At 38.5% G+C, this 17,379-nt stretch overlaps 1 protein-coding gene across 5 annotated transcripts in view; it reads right to left on the bottom strand.

Moving 5' to 3' along the window:
• Positions 1–17,379, bottom strand: part of BICD1 (BICD cargo adaptor 1) — a 297,869-nt gene that overhangs the window by 27,346 nt on the left and 253,144 nt on the right. The window contains exons 8-9 of one of the 5 annotated variants that reach the window (XM_030543575.1): positions 16,717–16,907; positions 5,924–5,932 (exon numbers count right to left, since the gene is read on the bottom strand). The exons of the other annotated variants lie outside the window; for them this stretch is intronic. Of the exons in view, the coding sequence (XP_030399435.1) occupies positions 5,924–5,932; positions 16,717–16,907 (200 nt within the window). The remainder of the gene's footprint in view (positions 1–5,923; positions 5,933–16,716; positions 16,908–17,379) is intronic. 5 annotated transcript variants of the gene reach the window in all.

Genomic DNA, 17,379 nt, shown 5'->3' with positions numbered 1-17,379 from the left:
TGTCAGCAATGTCCTCAGTGAAAATTTTACATGCGACTATAGAATCAGCATAATGGAACTCCCTTTGTACATTCTGTCATTGGATATACGAAACAAGCTGTCTATATAAAGAGTGACTTGGTATTACCAAGGAACAAGAATAGCAAGGGATCCAAGACCAAGAAAAGTATCAAGAAAACATGAGTGGTGCTGCAAATAAGTGACTGGTGTCTTCTGATTACTCAAAATTCATGAAATGTTTCTATAAAAATCTCATGGGTAAAAATTAAGAGCCAAACACTAAATATAAACAACATTTTAAAGGGACGATTCACATTAAGAAATCCAGATGTGTGAATAAAGATTTGCAGGATCAATCCCTGAAAAGAAGAAAATGAAATTCTTATTGCAAAATGTGAAGTTGATGTTTTGGTGTTTTATGTAAAACTCACCCTGGAGATGGAAGAATCCCTTCATTTTGCAGAACTTGCAGAAAAGTCTCACTTCCTAAGCTCAGATTTTCATAGTACCCACCCCACTACTGTCATGCCACCCAATGTCAATTGCACTTGCTGCATAAATCTTGCGGGAACTTGATAATGTGTTCTGCTGAGACGTGCTATTGATAGTTCACCTGAAAACAGGAGCAGTCTCCATTTACCCGAGAATGAATTATTCTCTTTCCTGGGATTTCAAAAACAACGACAACATTGATTTAATGTAACTCCTGGCTAACAGAATGAATCAAGAGTAGTGAGCAAGAAAACCTTCTCTTAAAAACAACCTCCCCCTCCTTCTTCTGAACACTAGCTGTGCAATAGGCAGAAATGCAGTGTTTTACGCTGCAAAATGTACTGAAACAATTTGTTCCCTCTGCTCTAAGTTTCTGATTTGGGTAAATACGTTATTTCCAAAGTCAAAGGCCAGTGTGATATGTCAAGAAAAACGGCAGCTTGGAAGGGAGAACACTCACCTTGCTGATATGAGACAAACTCCCAAGACATTCTGAAACTGTAAGTTGAAAAGGTGGGAGAAATCTTAACAGCCTTTAAGATGAGAAATATATTTTTTCATCTATGTTATAGGTAGTATTTCCATACTTTGTAACACGAGGTTTGGGACAGCTTAGTGCTCCTTTTGTCTCAGTGTGTAACAATTTGAGTTTATTTCCTACCATCAGTTAAATTTGTGATTTTTCTCTTAATTTCCTAACTTATGCCAAAGAAACACTGCTTTTATTAAAACAAACTGGAATTTGATGTGGTGATTTCAATTGGGATGATTGCTGTTGGCTACTTCAGAGAGAAGGCAGCATGAGAAAAGTAACACTTTAAAGATGAGAAGAGCCTACTCACTCATAAAAAGTGACAGTCCTGTGGCACCTTATAGACTAACAGACATATTGGAGCATAAGCTTTTGAGGGGGAATACCACTTGCATCTGATGAAGTGGGTATTCACCCGCGAAAGCTTATGCTCCAATATGTCTGTTAGTCTATAAGGTGCCACAGGACTCTTTGTCACTTTTTACAGATCCAGACTAACACGGCTACCCCTCTGATACTACTCACTCATAGAATATTAGGGTTGGAAGAGACGTCAGGAGGTTATCTAGTCCAACCCCTGCTCAAAGCAGGACCAACCCCAACTAAATCGTCCCAGACAGAGCTTTGTCAAGCTGGGCCTTAAAAACCTCTAAGGACAGAGATTCCACCACCTCCTTAGGTAAGCCATTCCAGTGGTCATACAATCACACTTTAGAAGATCATGATGGTCCCTTCTGACCTTAGTCTGACCTCCTGTACAATGTAGGCCACAGAATCTCACCCACCCACTCCTGTAACAACCCCCTGACCTATGTCTGAGCTATTGAAGTCTTCAATTTGTGATTTAAAGACTTCAAGGTGCAAGAGTCCTCCAGCAAGTGACCCGTGCCCATGCGGCAGAGGAAGGCAAAAAAACCTCAGGGCCTCTGCCAATCTGCCCTGGAGGAAAATTCCTTCCCGATCCCAAATTTGGTGATCAGCTAAACCCTGAGCATGTAGGCAAAACTCACCAGCCAGACACCCAGGAAAGAATTCTCTGTAGTAACTCAGATCCCATCCTCTCTAGTGTCCCATCACAGGTCACTGGGCATATTTACCTCTAACAGTCAAAGATTAATTGCCAAAATTAGCCTATCCCATCATACCATCTCCTCCATAAACTTATCAAGCTTAGTCTTGAAGCCAGATATGTCTTTTGCCTCCACTGCTTCACCATCCTCCTAGTGAAATAGTTTTTCCTAATATCCAATATAAACCTCCCCCACTGCAACTTGAGACCATTTGCTCCTTGTTCTGTCATCTGCCACCGCTGAGAACAGACTAGCAACATACTCTCTGGAACCCCTATTTAGGTAGTTGAAGGCTGCTATCAAATCCCCTCTCATTCTTCTCTTCTGCAGAGTAAATAAGCCCAATTCCCTCAGCTTCTCATCATGTCATGTGCCCCAGCCCCCTAATCATTTTAATTGTCCTCTGCTTGACTCTCTCCAATTTGTCCACATCCTTTCTGTAGTGGGGGGCCCAAAACTCTACACAGTACTCCAGATGTGGCCTCACAAGTGCCAAATAGAGGGGAATAATCAGTTCCATCGATCTGCTGGTAACGGTCCCCAAACAATGTCCTAAGAAAACGAGCCAGTATGGTCACAGAGGAGAGCAGAATAGTTGATGGGTGCCAGAACTTATTACAAACATGTTAAACAGATGCATGGGCCAGGGCTTGCTGATCAGTAATTTAGTGGAAGCAGTGACTGTGGTACAGTAGGAGCACGCCAGTGTGTATAGTATTTCTTCTGGGTACAAGGCTGATAAGCACTAGATGGCACCAACTATTTGATTTAGTGCAGTAAGGTTGACTTACTGTGATATTGTGTGGCAAATCTTGCAATGATCCTTCATTAACATTGTGTCAATGCTGGAGATTACGCTTATGTTAAATATGTTATCTGCAGAATATCACCCTTCAACATTTTTTACTTGAGTATCTAGCTGGCTAGATCATTGGGCTCAACAGGTAGTGATCAATGGCTCCATGTCTAGTTGGCAGCCGGTTTCAAGCAGAGTGCCCCAAGGGTCGGTCCTGGGGCCGCTTTTGTTCAATATCTTCATTAATGATCTGGAGGATGGCACGGACTGCACCCTCAGCAAGTCTGCAGATGACACTAAACTGGGAGGAGTGGTAGATACAATGGAGGGTAGGAATAGGATACAGAGGGACCTAGACAAATTAGAGAACTAGGCAAAAGAAATCTGATGAGGTTCAACAAGGACAAGTGCAGAGTCCTGCACTTAGGATAGAAGAATCCCATGCACTGCTACAGACTAGGGACTGAGTGGCTAGGTAGCAGTTCTGCAGAAAAGGATCTAAGGGTTACAGTGGATGAGAAGCTGGATATAAGTCAACAGTGTGCCCTTGTTGCCAAGAAGGCTAACGGCATTTTGGTAGGAGTATTGCCAGCTGACAAGAGACGTGATCATTTCCCTCGATTTGGCATTGGTGAGGCCTCATCTGGAGTACTGCGTCCAGTTTAGCAAAGGTTTAGAAACACACACAGTACTGACTGGGTTAAGATCAGCAATGCAGGGAAACTTCCACAGGTGTAAATCTCATCACTCCCCAATGCCTGTTTCAATAAGTGTTTACTCCTGAAGTATGTACAAAAGATGCAGTCTCATAACAAGCATGGAAGGAAAGCATTAGATAAACTAAAGGCTTCTTACCAGCAAGAACCGGTGATTGGTTTATTGGACTGGCTAGAATATGTCATTACTGAGATAAAGAAAAGCATTTAGAAAGATGCCATCTGTATTATTGACTACTACAGAACAATGTGATAAAGCACTGTTAACAATAATAATTTAGTGCTATACTTTGGTTTGACCATAAAGATATATGGCTTTATGGATCAGTCTGTTTAAATTGCTTCCTGGAATATCTCAGGCTTCCCTTGCTACACTATTACTAATCTCTTTCATCTAAGCAACATTACAACTACAGTTTTTTTCTTCTTCTTAGCATTTAGCCAGGTAATTTCCCAGCGCAATGGAGGTTTTAGCAAACACAGAATTCCAGATATTTTAGCCCTGCGATGCAAAGAAAACTGTAGGAAATGATGTAGATTTTGCTAAATCCTGACCTCTGCTGAATTCATGCACAAGCGGTGGGGCCATTTCCTCTTTACTCCCATTATGTAAGAAAGAGGCAAGGATGATTCAACCCACTCAAGAGCACCAGAAAACATGTTCCAGTGGTGGCATGTTTTATAGGTTAAGAGATGCAGCCATCTGGCTAGCAAGCATTATCCTATAAGCAGCAACCATTATCCAGATGCAACAGTGATAATTGATAAATTAAACAGTAATAAGTCACCAGGATCAGATGGTATTCCCCCAAGAGTTCTAAAGGAACTAAAATGTGAAATTGCAGAACTACTAACTGCGGTATGTAACCTATCATTTAATGATGACTGGAGGATTGCTAATGTGACGCCATCTTTTTTTTAAAAAGGCTCCAGAGGCGATCCCGGCAATTACAGGCTGGTAAGCCTAGCTTCAGTACTGGGCAGACTGGTTGAAACTATAGTAAAAAACAGAATGATCAGATACATAGATGAATACAATTTGTTGGGAAAGGGTCAACATGGTTTTTGTAAGGGGAAATCATACCTCACCAATCTACTAGAATTCTTTAAGGGGGTCAACAAGCACATGGACAAGGGGGATCCAGTGGATATAGTGTACTTAGATTTTCAGAAAGCCATTGACAAGTTTCCTCACCAAAGGCTCTTAAGCAAAGTAAGTTGTCATGGGATAAGAGGGAAGGTCCTCTCATAGATCAGTAACTGGTTAAAAGATCAGAAACAAAGGGCAGGAATAAATGGTCAGTTTTCAGAATAAATAGAGATAAATAGTGGTGTCCCCAGGGGTCTGTACTGGGACAAGTACTGTCCAACATATTCATAAATGATCTGGAAAAAGGGGGCAAAATTTGCAGATGATACAAAACTACTCAAGATAGTTAAGTCCCAGGCAGACTGTGAAGAGTTACAAAAGGATCTCACAAAACTGAGAGACTGGCCAACAAAAAGGCAGATTAAATTACATGTTGATAAATGCAAAGTAACTCACATTGAAAAACATCATCCCAACTATACATGTGAAATAATGGGGTCTAAATTAGATGTTACCACTCAAGAAAGAACTCTTCCGACAGTGGCCAAAGCCAGGTGCCCCAAAAGGAATGAACAGAACAGGGAATCAAATGATCTATCCTCTGTTGCACATTCCCAGCTTCTGGCAAACAGAGGTAGGGATACTATTTCTGCCCATACTGACTAATAGCCATTGATGGACTTATCCTCCATGAACTTATCTAGTACTTTTTTGAACCCTGTTATAGTCTTGACCGTCACAACATCCTCTGGCAATGAGTTCCACAGATTGACTGTGTGTTGTGTAAATAAATATTTCCTTTTGCTTGTTTTAAACCTGCTGCCTATTAGTTTCACTTGATGATTACCTGTTCTGTTCATTCCCTCGGAAGACAGGATACTGGGCTAGATGGACCTTTGGTCTGACCCAGTAAGGCTGTTCTTATATTCTTAGTGCTCCTGCTTTGAGCAGAAAAGAAATATGCCCCACTGCTTTGAATCCTGCTAGATTCCTTTAGCAGATGACTCACTGAGCAGTCACTGCTCCCTCTCTCAGTGTAGGCTGGGACAGGTTTTGAAACTTAATGTACAGGTAATGTTCAAAGAGAGGGACAGGTTGCATTAGAGTTCTTTATGCAGGGAACAGAAATTAAAGCAATAGGAAAAGTCTGAGGGGAGGCAGCAGAAGTGGCACAGAAGGACCCAATTTTCACCCAAGATTTAGGAATGAAGGTGAGAAGGTGCAGGCCTCTCTTTGCTAAGCCAGCATTTAGTAAAGAAAGGCTCAGGGGGAAACAAAGATTAAGTAAACCAGAAGTTGGGAGCCAAACCTATCCCAGCTACACAAGCTTAAGGGCCAGGTGATTTTACATCAACTGAAAAATCTAACCCTGAGAATGATCATAATATCAAAGGAAGGCAAAGAGATATGCTAGTGCAGGAGATGCTGATGCTGTCTTATCTTGCTCTTTTTCTTTTGACAATGGAAAATTTAAATTCTTTAATTATATTTCCTGCCTTGGGTTGCTTGTGATAGCAGGGGATTGGACTCAATAACCGAGTTGATCCCTACCAGTCATATGTTCTTATATACTTTTTTATATCTGTATTTTATCAAAATCTTGTACCCATTGCCCAACACTGTAGAAACATTTTCACCTATCTGAAAGCATCATTCAAAATAATCTTTTTGAAAAAGTCATGCTGGTTCCCCGCCCCCCCGCCAGTCTGTTCCACTTCTCAATTCACTACACCTCTCTCTGTCTTCCCTCCCCACCTTTTAATATGCTGTCCCATAGCAGGAGACCAGATAGCTGATTTTTCATAATTTTTTAGTTAGTTTTATTCAGTACTTTCTTCTGACACCTGGATTACCTGCCAGCCCCAATTAAAGTCTCCCCCTGGTCTTTCCATGGACTCCATTGGTCATGTGAATGACAATCAGTAATCATGCATTTGTATGTTACAATGGCTTATTGTAACATGCATTTTTTTCCAGATACAAAAAACAATATTAAGAAATTTCTTGACCGTTTGACACTTTTTTATTGTAGGTCATGCTTTTGCATTTTTATAATGAATATAATTTGTGGGATATGTTTTAAATCATTCCTCACTAAATCTAATGAAATGCTAAATAGGTGTTAGTAAATTAGCAGAAATGGGAATGGACAGAAGCTTAAAAAGATATTATGTTAAGGGTGTTATACAGTTCACAGACATAGCATTTCTACAGATCCAAGCATCTACTGTGTACACACATATTAAAATGTGATATATCATTTAGAGGCTTCAAAAGCAAAAAGGAAAAGGCTTATAAACATATCACTTGTGATACTGTTGTCTAGGTTACCAATTTTCATTTTAAGACTTGTGGATACATTTCAAAGGTCATTCTGGCCTGCAAACATGGCCAAGGCCATGATACAGTTTGTACCATGTCAGGGTATAAGTAAGGTCTGATCCAAGCCTGCTGAAGTCAAGGTGAATGGGATTTTGTAGGCTTTGGAACAGGCTCTAAAGGCACAGTTGGCAACCGTCACAGCCCAAAACAGCAATACATCTACAATAATGAATATGTTAATTTTGATGACAGAAGTTACTGATGAGATTAGATGACGGCCTCCCAAGAAATAGCTCTGCAACAGAGATAAAAAAAAATCCTTGCTTCACTAACTTAAACAAGCGGAGACTCCCTTCTGCACTTACGTTTTCAGATGACTAGCACAATAATTAATATTCAGGTATTATTGGTGATCAAAATCAGTAACTCATGAAACCGCATTAAACCTTTTCATAGAACATAAAGACAGACAGTATTTGTTAAAGGAATTTTGAAGAAGTGTCAATAATTGTTTCAGATAATTGAAGGTGGTAGATTCAGGAACACAATATTTTTAAGGAAAGTAACAAGAGTACTGGTAATACATTTTTTAAAAGGTGTGATGTGTTACTTGCCTCTATACTTGGTTGGAAACAGCTTAAAGTCGAATGGATTCTAATCAAGAACTTCCAACAGAAGTTGCTAAAATTTGTTATTTAAATGAGACAAATTCAATCTAATAACCAGGTAACAATTTTTATACACATGGAAAAAGGTCAATAACCTCTTGATAATGTTCAGCCTTAAGACATGGACTTCACTGCAATCCTTTATTTCTTTATTTAATTCTGTTTTGTAGCTGGCAACATATCTTAATAAGGAGGGGAGGTTTAAACGCACTTTAAAAAGGTAATGAGAAAATACAAAGAGAAGCTAATATAACCAGTGGCACAGCAGTAAATTAATGTCATCATAATAGTTAAATGATATTGACCAGCATGAAATGTATACCATCGGTCTTCTCTGTGGTAATTAGGAAGCTAAACATAACAGAGAAAAAGCATAAAGCAAAGTGGTCCTATTCACAGTGGCACCAAGAGGTAAAAGTACATTTAGCCAGCTGATTTCTTGATCAGTTACAGCCAGCTAAAGTCCTTGGCAATGATACTTCTCTTTAGTTTTGTAGTAACTTTCACAAGGACAATGTACCACAGTAGGAGTGATGTACGTGCATCATACTCATTAAGCTTAGTTAAGTGAGCATATCAGATGTAGAACATGTAGACCCTAATAGCAAGGATATATAGCTATTTCTAGATGTATTCTCTAACCCCACACATTAAACAATGAAGACAAAATTATACACACACAAATGGTTCATTACAAAAATAACAGAAAACAGAGAAGCACAGAACAAAAAATGGACACAGGTAATAACATTAAATTAAAGATGTCTAAATTATCATTTTTGTATGTAGCACCTGATTTAGTTACAGTTCATAACCCTGAAAAAATTGATTAAAATAATTTCTATAAACAGTGTAAGATACATTAAACTAATGTTGCAGGAATCCTGTAAATGTCAATAGCCTGTCTGTGTGTAAAAATAGATAAGGCAACTTGTGCATATGAATTCAGACCATAAACATCAACGCATTCACTGCACGTACAAATATATTTTATGCATATTCAGGGAATCACAGAGAAACTCAGACTAAGACCCTCTTGCTCATGACACACCCAAGAGAGTAATTTGTAGTTGACCTCAGTTTTGTGAATTTGGAGGATTTCCAGAGTTAGGACAATATTTTTAAAATGTTGGACCAGATTCATCAGCATGCTCCAGCTGCTTTGTGTTGCTCCAGTTACATAGACCAGCCAAAAATGATCTGATCTGGCTGGTTAAGCCAAGTTTATGATTGCTTTTCATCACCGTAGAAAGCAAACAGAGCCTACTGGTGAATCTAGCCCAGTGTTTTGAAGGTATGTTAAAATTCTGAATGAATTAATTTTGACAGATTCCTTTGAAAAGCAGGATTATGTTGTACTGTTGAATTTTTATCTATATAGTTGTGGATATGTTAAACAAAAAAGTTAATTATTTATCACGATGTATACATAAAATTGTATCTTACACACAATAAAATTCTGAGTCCAGAACCCAGTTACAGAATCAAACGCTTAGTCAACAGGTAACTAGCATAGAAAGAATTGTCATTTTCTGTCCATATGACTTCTTTTTTCTGAATGTATTCCATTGACCTAAATATTTAATTTAAGACAAGGAGAAGAAAGGATTTTTTAAAAACTGTCCAAGTCTACAATCAACCTCGTTCTAGAAACAAGTGAGGCATTATTAGGGCTTGGTTGAATAGGCTGCTGATATACTTTTGAAAAGCAGGCTAACTGCAAAATTAGTACCCAAGCTAAGAACTTTTATCAATGGCCTTGGATCACTTCCTTTTTAAAAATTATGCTTTCCTAATTATATAGGTTTCTAACAGTCCTGCTGTCCCAAAAGAAGGAGATGTTAGAACAAGTCAAGGTTTAGGAATTTAAGGGATACTTATGGTACTGGAGTTTATAAAGTTAGGAACAGTTTTGTAGATTTTGTTCTTAAATGCAAAGCAAAGCTGAAGTGTTTATTAGCCACTAAAATTAGAAGTTTTAACCTGTATAACTTCAAAGCTTGAAGAGTAATAGCCTCAGAAAAAAGAAGATAGAAACCAAACAGTTAAAAAAACAAACAAACAACTTTTTCTTCTCTTTCAAGGATGTAAGTTACACTGACTATTAGGGCTGTTAACTTAAGCGATTAACTCAAAACAAATTAATCCCGATTAACCGCAGTTTTAATCACACTGTTAAACAATAATAGAATACCAATTTACATTTATTATAAATATTTTGGATCTTTTTCTACATTTTCAAATATCTTGATTTAAATTACAACACAGAATACAAAGAGTACAGTGCTCACATATTATTTTTATTACAAATATTTGCAGAGTAAAAAAGAAACAAAAGAAATAATATTTTTCAATTCACCTCATACAAATACCATAATGCAATATCTTTTTCCTTAAAGTGCAACCTACAAATGTAGATTTTTTTGTTTGTTACATAACTGCACTCAAAACCAAAACACTCTCGTAGCTGGCATTCTGAGATATTTACATGCCAGATATGCTAAACATTCATATGCCCCTTCATGCTTTGGCCACCATTCCAGAGGACATGCTTCCATGCTGATGATGCTCGTGAAAAAAATAATGCGTTAATTAAATATGTGACTTGAACTTCTTGGGGGAGAATTATATGTCTCCTGCTCTGTGGTTTTACCCACGTTCTGCCATATATTTCTTGTTATGGCAGTTTCAGATGACCATCCCACATATATTGTTCGATTTAAGAACATTTTCACTGCAGATTTGACAAAAAGCAGAGAAGGTACCAATATGAGATTTCTAAAGATAGCTACAGCACTCGACCCAAGATTTAAGAATATGAAGTGCCTTCCAAAATCTGAGTGGGACAAGGTCTGGAACATGCAGTCAGAATTACTGAAAGAGCAACACTCTGATTTGGAAACTACAGAACCCAAACCACCAAAAAAAAAAAGATATCATCTGACTCAGCTAATGAAAATGAATGTGCATCACTCTGCACTGCTTTGGATCATTATCAAGCAGAACCTGTCATCAGCTTGGAAGCTTGTATTCTGGAATGGTGGTCGAAGCATGAAGGGGCATATGAATATTTGGCATATCTAGCATGTAAATACCTTGCAATGACAGCCATGAGAGTGCCATGTGAACGCCTGTTCTCACTTTGAGATGGCATAGTAAATAAGAAGCGGGCAGCATTATTTCCCATAAATGTAAACAAACTGGTTTGTCTTAGCTATGGCTGAACAAAAAGTAGGACTGAATGGACTTGTAGCTTCTTAAGTTTTACATTATTTTGTTTTTGAGCGCAGTTATGGAAAAAATAATTCTACATTTGTAAGTTGCGCTTTCATGATAAAGAGATTTCACTACACTACTTGTTTGAACTTAACTGAAAAATGCTATTTCTTTTATCATTTTTACAGTGCAAATATTTGTAATAAAAAATAACAAACTGAGCACTGTGCTGTGCAGAATTTTTACTTTTTTATTTTTTGGTGCAGAATTCCCTCAGGAGTAATAATTGTCCCAGAAGGATTACTCTACTGGTTGAGGGTTGGCCAAAGGGATGAACTATGGCCCCACCCCTTATAGACACCCTCGTAACCTCCCCTCACCATCAGGTGATCCTGGTTTACAAGGGAAGGGAATAGGTAGTGCAGAGACAGATTTATGTGCTGTGGGGGGTTCCCATATACCAAGGGAATCCACTGGCTGCCACTTTCCAGCAGCCTGAGCCATGCAAAGAGGCTGGAACAGAAAACAAGGATCTGGCCCCATATGTTAAATACACACACATAACATTTTCATTATAATTAAACATGCACACACACTTACTAACAAAGAGGTAAGTGAAATAGAAATCAAATAAAAAACAGAATAAAAATTGTATAAAATACTTCTGAGGAAAGTTATTAAATTAAATATTCAGTAGTTATGCAGTACTGGTACAGGAAACAATTCTTTAAAAAACTAAAAACAACAACATACAACTGGAAATGAAAAAATAAAAGCCATGTGAATTTTTCATCACTTGTGAGCGATCTAGCAAGGTACTAAGCACCTCCTGACAGATGCTCAGTGCCATCTATCTCCCCTGATGCTAATGAGATTCGAACATGCTGAGCCCCTTTGAGACACTCATTACCTTAGAGGATTGAACCTCTTTGTGATTTAAAACCCTTTAAACAGGTTTTTATTTAAACAAAAACCCTTCCCAGGTCACTACGTTATTCTTTATGCAAAGGCTGTATAGTAATTAATAAATTAATTAGTTATTAATAGTAATGAAATCTAAAACCTATGATCCAAATCCTCAGCTTGTGTAAATGAGCATAGCTCCAATGGAACGACACTGATTTACATAAGCTGGGGATCTGGCCTCAGCTAGTCTCTGAATTTCAGAGAGCAATGTCACTTCTACAGGATTTCTTTTGTGTTTGTTTTTCAAACCGATTATATAGAGTTCTATAGCACAAACATAATTATCCATTAAATAGTACTTTTCTATCAGAAAAAAATGGGTGATTTCTCCTCTTGACAAATCTGAAACACTTCAACACGTATCCTGTACGGTATTTTTACATATTTAAAGTCTACTGCTGGTAAATATAAATATAACAATGCACAAAATGTGAAACCTGCAATAGTTTGATTCAGTAGCATGCAAAAGAAGGGCAGAGGTCTGTATGTCCCAAAAAATATTGTGGTTGACCTCTTAATAGCAGTAAGATTGAACATCAAAGAGAGTAATACAGAACAGTTTAGTACCCACTACTTTATGGTGGGTCAAATATTTTATGGAGAATAAACTGCAGGCATTCATTTTTCTACAGCGTGCTTAAAAGCGTCCTATGAAACCATTATCTAAAGCTTTTTTCTCCAACTCCAAGAATATCAATGGAGTGAAATGTATCATTTTAAGCTCAGATTGCTACAAATAACAAAGAACTTTTATGTCAAAATAACAGATGTGACAAAGAAAGAGAGCTGAGAACCAACCTTGGACCTTTTCCCCTTCCCTTCATTGACAAAGTCAAGAAAGGACAACAGAAACATGACCTCTGTCAGATTTGGAGTTGTGGAATATTAAAGACCATCTAATCACATCTACAGGGCCTGTGCATGAAAATTAGAGAGGAAGGAGTTCAGATACAACTGAAAATAAAAGGTCATTGGTGATACAATGTTGCATGCTGTAGGCTGTCAAATACAGCATCAAATTCATTACTGAGACTCCTTTAGAAGGAAAAAATGATGTTATGGGGCCTTTTGCTTCCTTTTTGCTCTCATTTTCTCATGTAAATAGAAAAACAACCACACAACAAAGAGGGCTGCAGCTGCAGCTGCATGGTGCACATCCTGGTTGGCTCAGCCTAGTGGAGAAGTAATTTTTATCAGCATAAAAAAGCTTATTGACAAAGGCAGAGGGGGATAGGGAACAAATCTCAATCCTAGATGTGATCCATAAACTGAGATCTCAGTGTAGTGTGCAGCAAGACTACAGTACAGCTAAACACATATTATCCTGAGGAAGTCAAACAATATGCTTTGTAAGTGAACTGATCGGTGTTCTTCAGCAATTGTGATTAGAAACCATTAGCTCAATAAAGGAGCTCAGGTGGATCATACTGCAATAATCTGGAATCAGAAGGGTCTATATGTGCTGATTTAGTTGCACATTGGAGTCAACTGGGATCAAGAAAGAATCATGAATTCTTTCCTGAGAATTCTTTAGCTCAGCCATTCTGTACTGGAGCCCCTCACTGCAGATACCAACCCAACTTCTCCTCTGCCAAAAGGCTAGTAGTGCCAGTACTTCCCTAAAAGTAGGGAGCAGTGTCCAGGAATGTGGCATGACTAAAGATAGCCAGCGGATGTGCCAAGCAGGAGAGCTAAAAGAAGGACAGCATCAAGGAACAAATTAACACCACAGATGAATGTAAAAATGGGAGCACAGGGAGCTGATCACAGATAGGGAGGCATAACTGATATCTTTCCACACCAAGTTCACTTATTTTAGTCCTTAGTGTTCCTCATCAAATACATCTTTAATTCCAATACACTGGAGATTAAAGAATGACTAGACACGTCTAAATGTCATATGGTGAAATTGTCTTATGAAGGAAATGCAGATTTTAAAACATGCATAACTTAAAAAAAATTACTGAACCAATAGCATTTTTCTTTCCTCACTGAGGACATTGAAACAATACAAGTTTGAAGTTCCTACCTTTAGCCATTTTTTTCCCACTCTTCCATAACCTGGACCAATTTTTCTCAAACTTCAGTGAAAAATCCATCTCAGAACTCAGACCAAGTATGGACAATTTCTGCCCAAGGGCCATATGTTTGAGGAAGTGGGGAGGTTATGGAGTGGTTAGAGTGGGAGGCACAGTTCAACCTTACCTTGGTGTTTACTACCTGTAAGCACTAAAATAAGTAGAAGGATGTTTATTTATAAGATTAAATATAGGGGGGGTTAAATTGTAGATGAAGAGAACAAACTATCAATAGGGACACTTGATTAAAAAAATATAGTGAACTTGATGGGCACCAAAGTGACCACCAGACAGTCCTACTGGACCAGAAGGCTCGTTTCTTTGAAGTGGAGATTCAAAGAAGAAATGAAACACTAAAGGAGTCGAAGTGGGAGCAATGGGTTACGGAATCTTCTTGGGACTGTGTCATAGGAGTTGGGTAAGAAGAACACAGGAAAAGTTTGCTGAAGAAAGGTTGCAAACTTCTTTGGGATGGTTGTGGATGTTTTAATTAATTCTGTGTCATCATTCTTGAATTCTATTGCTAATTCTACTTGTGATTTCTCATTTAAATGAAAATGGCTGCTACAAGCTTTGTATTTCATCCTGTTGTGTGATTTGGGTTTGGATGCTGTTGTTATCTGACAATCCACACGATGAAGAGGTATTGCTATTTGCTGAGCACCAAATGTACCCGACTCAGTACAATGCATGGAGAAATACCCAGTTCCTGACACAAAGAGCTTACAAAATTCCCGTAAAAATGGACTGTGGATTAAGGTGTTTTATGCTTTCTGCTTTGGGGAACAAGAAAATACAACTCAGGCTGCTGCAATAAGAACAATGTTAGTCAATTTCCCACTGTCATTCACAATACCTATTCTAAAATAGGCCCAAGGTAATCTTTAAACCTGAAGCAGATATAAAACTTTGATCAACATACTCAATTGTAAAGTAACATGAGGAAATGTAAAGTAAAATGAGAAAGGCAAAAAACTATCTTCCTTCATCAGGATTAAGTGCTCAGTAGAACATTCATTTGAACAAACCACTATAATAGGTTTACTTGAAATGTAGGCCGTGTGAAAGCATAAAAGGCCAATAAACCACACCCATGAAACCATTTTAGGGGTATTTTACCTTGAGAAGGAAAAGGAATACATGAATATATAACACTGTCTTAAGAACCTAATAGTCTTTGAGGATATGTTAGTGCACCTCCAGTGCACTGTTTGACTAAAGGCATTTATTATCAATGGAACACTTTTACTTTTCAAGTATCAACAAGTTATTTGGCCTCTACTATGCAGAAGGCCAGATGAGATTGTTGTAATGGCCCCTTCTGGCCTTAAAAATCTATGAATCTTGTAAATTCTATATTAACAAAAGAAACTCCTTTACAAAAATCTACTTTTGCAATGTTTGAGTGCAGCCATACCCTCCACTGATTTCAAGTTGGGAGTTCTGGGTATGCGAATAATGCAAGATCCGTTTCTTTAGGGGTGTGTAAGTGGCTCCCAGAAATAGTGATCATGACCCCATTCTAAGAGGGAGAAGAAACAACAGATACCATCAGTGTTTAATTAACAGATTCTTGTCTAGAGGGTAGTTATAGACACACATGATCTCCTCTTTCTTGGCACACTACCCTTTCCTCCAAATTATGAAAAATATTGACACAACTGCTCCCATATGCTCCTACTGAAATAATCAATTCTATCAGGTAAGGACTGATTGTTTATTCTAAGTAACCCTGTATGGGGCTGCTAGAGCAATGCAATGGGAATATTTGAAAGGAATTCCTGATGATAGACGGATATGATTTGCTGTGCAAGGTTGTCATTTCTTAGCTGCTGCCTTCATCAGTCAGCCATTCAATTTTTTGACAGTAGACTCTTATGGTTGCCTGCTTTGTTCAGGCTTCCTACAGTCCTGCATCTGGTATATGAGCCAGTGTCATTTGAATCACACTTCTTTAAGTCTGCTGTGGTATTACTTTCACTAAGGGAGACATAGCGTATTCTGATATATTATGCTGTTTTCTTATAGCAGGTATTTTATTTATTTCAGAGGATGCCACCAGTCTGGTCTTTTTACCTCTTACATTTTCTGTTTGGGCTTCTTCTGCTTGGCAAGCTTCAAAGCAAACAGTTAAACATATCTATTGACAATCAGAAGTATGCATGTTAATAGGTTAAAAACAGTGCTCAGTCACAGACCAATTATTAGTTTGCCACCACGAAGAGTGCGATGACATGACCTTAGGAACCAGGAAAGCTTCCTGGCAAGATGGACCCCATGAATCAATGTACATAAGATAAATCTTTTGTGAGCTTAATATTACCTTTAAAAAACTCCATCAAGTAGCTAAGCACAAGCAGGACACAGATACTACTGTGGGCCTTTCCTATTTCCAGCCATTATATGTGTTAGTGACTGTTTTTGAACTCCTAATTCCTCTCTCACTTTCAGTTTGTATTTTCATCACTGGCTAACAAAAGAGGCACTGGACCAAATTCAGCCCTGGTGTAACTGGGTGCAACTCCTGTGGATGCCAGTGTGAGTTGTGTCCACTCACACAATGGATTAACTTGTCCCACACCATCTAGAACCAGTTTTTGTACATGTGGGGGCTGATGTTCTGCCAGCAGCTGCAACAGATTACATAGGAGAGGACATTTTGATTTTACAGTTGACAGAAGGTGCCCAAATTACATCGTGTGTGCAGTTTTGGGGTTCCCTATTCTGCTAATCACTTTGCACCACATGCACCCAAGGAAAAAATGTTTACCTGGTATGGCCACGGTTAACCTTTTTTCCTTGCTGAGACGGTACTCATGGATGAGTTCACTCATGGAAGGGGGGCTCCTCAGAAGAAATGATTCTGTGGAGGTGGGATCAAGGGGGGCTCTTAATATATTCTGTAGGTAGGTCCCTGAAGTCCTGGGATGGCTCTGATCACAAGGGGAAGGTGAGAATAGTCTTGCAGGAGATCCAAGAAAAATACATATGGAAACAAAAGAGTTTTACTTTAATTATCTTTAAATGCCTCATGAATGACAACAGCATGCTAATTTGTTTAACAGGTAAAACCAGCTAGTGTTGCCACCTCCTATCGTTTCCACAACATGGCATGTTGCCTGCGTTGGAAATTTTTTTTCATAGTTGAGGAGGAGATGAGATTTATATATTTATTCTCCACCCTCCTTCCCACCCCCTGATCATTATATTCAGCATTTAGTGGGCTTCCTGAACATTTTCTTATCCTTTGCATTGTGACCAGAAAGTAGAGGGAAAGGGAATGAACATCCAGGACACTTCTCTAATGGAGTCCTTTTCATTATCAGAACCATTGACATCTTCACAACTACACAGCTTTGGCATGACAGTCAGAAGACAACATGAGAATTCACTGCTTGAACAACCAGAACATCTGCTTTAGGTTATAAACCAC

This window comes from Gopherus evgoodei, chromosome 1, assembly GCF_007399415.2.
Source record: "Gopherus evgoodei ecotype Sinaloan lineage chromosome 1, rGopEvg1_v1.p, whole genome shotgun sequence".
NCBI classification, from domain to species: domain Eukaryota; kingdom Metazoa; phylum Chordata; order Testudines; family Testudinidae; genus Gopherus; species Gopherus evgoodei.
This window is presented reverse-complemented; position numbering and strand designations above follow the sequence as displayed.